General features: G+C 39.6%; 1 protein-coding gene across 1 annotated transcript in view; it reads right to left on the bottom strand.

Annotated features, from left to right (window-relative positions):
* The window catches only part of ABCA4 (ATP binding cassette subfamily A member 4), a 73,035-nt gene that overhangs the window by 1,428 nt on the left and 66,581 nt on the right, over nt 1-5,026 (bottom strand). The window contains exons 44-50 of the mRNA XM_068199791.1: nt 4,902-4,964; nt 4,686-4,792; nt 3,592-3,733; nt 2,892-3,026; nt 1,612-1,715; nt 1,432-1,524; nt 857-1,106 (exon numbers count right to left, since the gene is read on the bottom strand). Of these exons, the coding sequence (XP_068055892.1) occupies nt 857-1,106; nt 1,432-1,524; nt 1,612-1,715; nt 2,892-3,026; nt 3,592-3,733; nt 4,686-4,792; nt 4,902-4,964 (894 nt within the window). The remainder of the gene's footprint in view (nt 1-856; nt 1,107-1,431; nt 1,525-1,611; nt 1,716-2,891; nt 3,027-3,591; nt 3,734-4,685; nt 4,793-4,901; nt 4,965-5,026) is intronic.

Here is a 5,026-nt window from a genome sequence, read left to right as displayed (position 1 = left end):
CTGTGTGAGGAAAGCAGAAAACATCACCATGTCTTCAACTGAGATGAGTTAGTGGAATGACAGCTCTGCAGGAAACAGACAGAAAGGGGAACCACAGACATCAACTGAACTGAGACACTGCATTATCAACTGAAATCATGAGTTCCTCCTTTATTTTGATAAACTTCCTTGCAACTTCCTTCCTTTGGATGTACTTGCTTGCAAGTAAAATCCTACTTTTTCTTAAGGAGGAAATGGCTTCAGCCAGGTTTGCAGAGTTTGCACAGCATGAGTTTGGTTGTGATAGGAAAGAGGAGACAGAATATTTTAGTCAGAAGCTGAAAGGCAGTAAGGAATGCCTCTCTAGCAATCCCACCAAAACCAGCTTTGCATATGTGGACCCTTTGGTACTTAGGAAAGCAGACAGATAGGGCCAATACCCTCGAGCAAATGGGTGTTTTCAAAACTCCCAGTAGACTTCCCAGGTTTTGTGTGTCTAATTGCTTCTCACAGTATCTTTAACACAACACAGTCCAAACCTCTTATTTAAAATCAAATGCTATTCTCAGCTCAGTCTCATTCCAAATTGCTGACCTTGCTCAGACTGCTGCTCCCGAAGGAATGGGTTGTGTGAATTCTGTCATACGGGAAATGCTGTCTTACCAGCTTTCACATGGCACCTATTTACACAGGGAATAAGTTACTGATTCTTACTGATACACCCTCCTTGATGAGAGGCCTGGGAATCTTGCCTGAGAAAAAGGTGTGAGATAATTCTCTAAACAATTCAGTCCTTCAGTTGTTTGGATACATCCCCATTATGTTGCCTAATTCTCACCAGACAGGCTTTCTCGTGGATGTTTTACTTTTTACTTACCTGATCTAATGTTGTTTGAGACACAGAATATTCTTCAATATGCAAATTTTCCTTATTGGAGATTATTAATCGAAAAATCTTAGCCAGCGAGGAAGAGCAAATCTGATACTGCAGCATGTTGTAGTGTTTCTCTCTCTGTAAACTCCCTGGGAAGTTGATGCGTATGAATTTCTCAGCAGGAGCGGGATCTGGAGGCAGCCCAGACTTTGGAGCTTTGATTTTCAGAGTGACAATGTAGCCATCTCCAAACCTGGGAAGGACATGTGGATTTAGGAATTGGGTGAAGAGGTTGTTTCATCATTCAGGAAGGAAATTAGTTTTCTGCAGCTATGGAAACAATAATAGAAAGATATTGCATAAGATCCAGCTTTTTAGGAAGCCCTGTATTTGCCTTGCAGAAGTGGTATGTAGCATAATAGAGTTGAAATGAGATCTGGTCAGATTGTCTAATATACAACAGAGCTGCACCCAGAAATAGGTGTGGTTAACCACTGAATTGCTTATATTAAGAATAGGTAAATGTCATATAGGCAAAATTTTCCCATTAAAAAACACCATAAAAATGTTCTACTTACTTGTATTTTAGCTCCTGAATTGTGCCTAGGCATTTGAAGGTACCTTGTACCATAATGGCTACACGAGTACAGAGGGCTTCACATTCTTCCATACTTTCAAAACAGAGAAGAGATATTTGAGATAAAAGCCAACAGATGTACTTCAGCTGCTTTCAGATTCTGAATTTGAACTGTTCTTACCTGTGTGAGGTTAGAACCACTGCTCGCCCATCTCTGAGCACACCAACAATAGAGTCCCACAGGAGGCGCCGGGACTGAGGGTCCATCCCAGTAGTTGGTTCATCCTGTAATGGAAATGTTAATGCAATCAGAGTCAGATAAAATAGGGAAAATCTATTTAAATCAGGTCATTTTTGGACCAAAGCATGTGATTGTTTCTCTACGGTAATCTGTGCCTTGAGAAAGCACATAGACCTTGAGAAGCGTAGGAGTGAGTGGGTACCAATGGACTTCTTGGCACAAAGCAGTAAGGAAACATGGACTGCAGGTACGAATACAGTGCTCTCTGTGTAGGGAATTAAGTGCCTTTTCTGGGCAACAATGAGCTCTCACCAGGCATAAACATATGTTGTTCATATGTTGTTCATACATTGTTGTTCATACATTGTTCAATCCAAGAAAACAGTGAAGTCATTCTAGTCATTCTTGAAGTCACCAAAGGATTTGATCCTACATAAATCAGTTAACTCAGTAAGTAACAAAAAATGTAAACATAATTAAGATAAATTTTCATTGAACATCTTGTCTTAAGAAATTATGAGAAAACATTTCATCTGACTGTTTACTACAGGCAGAATACATGTAAAGGCATATTAAATGCTATCAGGCTACTAATATGTATTAAAACACTTCATAGACTTGACAAAGTAAAAGTGATTGTCTCTAAAAGTCATAGATATAGAAATTAAGGGGGTAGAATATAGTCTAAATAAAGAATTTCTGTAGTAATTTCATACTGAATTTCCCTTTACATATGCAATTATCTGATCACTTATTTTATTTAGCAAGAATTACATTTCAGCATTTGTATAGTTTAGTATAAATTTGTATCATTTATTCCAAAGATATTAAAGGCTGGAAAAGGGTAGGTATCTTCCTTTGTTCTGCTGGATAAAGCCAGGTGGATATGTTGGAAGATCATCTTTTACATCAGTGGCTACACTCTCTGATAGGAAAAGGCAGATTGAAACTAAAAAACAGTTTAAATTCAGATTTTTTCTGGAGTATAGATTTTATCTCAACACATTCTTTTTTGAAGATCTTTCTTTTGTAATCACTTGGGGTCCATTAGAAACATAGTTACACATCCCAGACTATGCCTGAAATTAATTCAAAATTATGCTGAAATAACTGTAAATTGAGGGCAGAAAGGAGTTTTCAAAGACTTTGCAGCTCTTTAGCATGTACTGTTATGAGATGTTATATTGAACTACCCAGGGCTATGTTTCCATGACACTTACTAGCAAGATGAGTGGTGGGCAGCCTATCAGGGCAATGGCAGCGGAGAGCTTGCGCTTGTTGCCACCACTGTAGGTCCCTGCCAGGTGGTCTGCGTACAGAGGAAGTCCCAGCTTCTGGATGCCCCATTCAGCAACCTGTGAGAAAGACCATCTGTTTCACACAGCAGTGAATGCAGAACAGACAGGATTGTTGATACATCCTTCTTCTGGTAGAAACATGACAGTCCCCTGGGTTTTAGCACATTCATTTTAGAACTGGGCCAGGGAAGTACAAAATGATGATGATGAAGGGCATTCTAACTATGTGAAGGAAAGCCATAAAGCAGCCTCAGCTGTAGACTTCTATCTGTGCAAGAATTTAAATTATTTTCTTCTGGAATCTTCTTCATGCTTGCTTCCCTGTACATACACAACTTTAAAGGCAAGAGCAAAACAGCAACCAGTGCCATTCTGAGCCACAGGAATCACATCTTTAGCCTTCCACTGTAGGTGCCACAGATTTGCAAGTACCATTAATGCCTGGGAACCTGCATTTGATAGCATGGTCTTGTTACTCAACTGTCCAAATGACAGGAACCACACCCAGGACTTCAATACACAGAAAAAAAATACACTTTGGAAATTCTGGCCCTTAGCATGTTAAGAGCACCATTAATCATCACAAATATCACTGTAACTATCCAAAGCAAGAGTACTTTACCCTCTTGATTTCTTCTGCTGGAACCCCCCGCAAGCGTGCATATAAATAGAGGTGTTCTCGTCCTGTGAGCAGGTCATCAATGGCATCAAACTGAGGGCAGTATCCCATGTTTTGATGGACATTAGAAATGTGGGTCAATATACTGGAGAAACGAAAACAGTTGTAGTTCTGTAATACTAGTTCTAAGACAGAGTAAAGTACTTTGAATAAAATCCTTATTTTCTGGGGCAACAATTCTTGTAAGAGGAAAATTAATTCTTCCTGATAAAACATGCTATGAAAATATCTGTCTGTTCAAAAGAGCAAGGAGTATATTATTGTCTTAAGTCAGCTCCGTCCTGGTTGAGAGTGTAAGCCCATTTTCCCTCACTCATTTTCTTGTTAAAGTATAGACTAACTTAATGAGAAGTTCTCTAAACAGCCACTCGGGTTTATTATTTTTTTAAATCAGTGTTTATATCTAGAAAAAAGAAGCAGTTATTTCAGCTCAGAATATGGTCACTAGCAACAGATAGGCAGGACACAAGGCTAACACTTCAATGGTAGTAGGAAAAGTACAACATCACAGAATGGGAGTAGTTGGAAGGGGGCCCTGGAGGTTATCTTGTCCACTGACCCTGCCTGGGCAGAGTCACCTAGAACAGGCTGACCAGGACCATGTCCTGGCAACAAAAGAGTTATTGTTCCAATCACATCAATGGACAAAGAATCAAATCCCAACTACACCTAACAAGCCAAGGCACACAACCTGGAAGTAAACCAACATAAGTGCATACCAGATCAACTGTAATAACTTCTGACATTATGCCAGCACTGTGTAAACAAAGATGCTAGAAACAGCCAGAGAAAAATCCCAAAGCTCAGATCAAAGCACCCTGTTGGATGGGTTATGTTATGTTTGGGAGCTCTTGCCATTAGATATGATTGCCATGTCCCACTGTTAGCATTATTACAACTAACCCACAGATTTTACAAGTGTTAAAGGTATCAAATGCAATTGTGTGCCATAGAGCTGCTGGATCATTGAGAGTGTGATCTGGACAGTTCTATGCTGGTAAATGGACAGCCACAGGGTTTTTTTTTAAGGTACTTACCTACTGCCAGCCACTACAGCATCTCCAGATGTCACATCAGTATCTCCAGTCAGCATTTTGAATGTTGTTGTTTTGCCAGCACCATTCACTCCCAAAAGGCCAAAGCACTAAATTGCAAAATTTATCATTCTTTAATATTTCCAACTTGCAAATCAGCAGGGGCATAAAATCTGAACTGATCCATGGAATGTAATCCAGTGTTATTGAACAACCTACCTCTCCAGGACGGATGCCAACACAGAGTCTGTCCACTGCAGGCTTGCGTTGACCTGCATAAATCTATATTGACAAGGGGGGGAAAAAAAAGAAAGTTTCTATTTCAAGACATCTACAGAAATGAA

This window comes from Anomalospiza imberbis, chromosome 9, assembly GCF_031753505.1.
Source record: "Anomalospiza imberbis isolate Cuckoo-Finch-1a 21T00152 chromosome 9, ASM3175350v1, whole genome shotgun sequence".
Taxonomy (NCBI): Eukaryota; Metazoa; Chordata; class Aves; order Passeriformes; family Viduidae; genus Anomalospiza; species Anomalospiza imberbis.
Note: the sequence above shows the minus strand (reverse complement) of the source record. Positions and strands in the feature narration are given on the sequence as shown.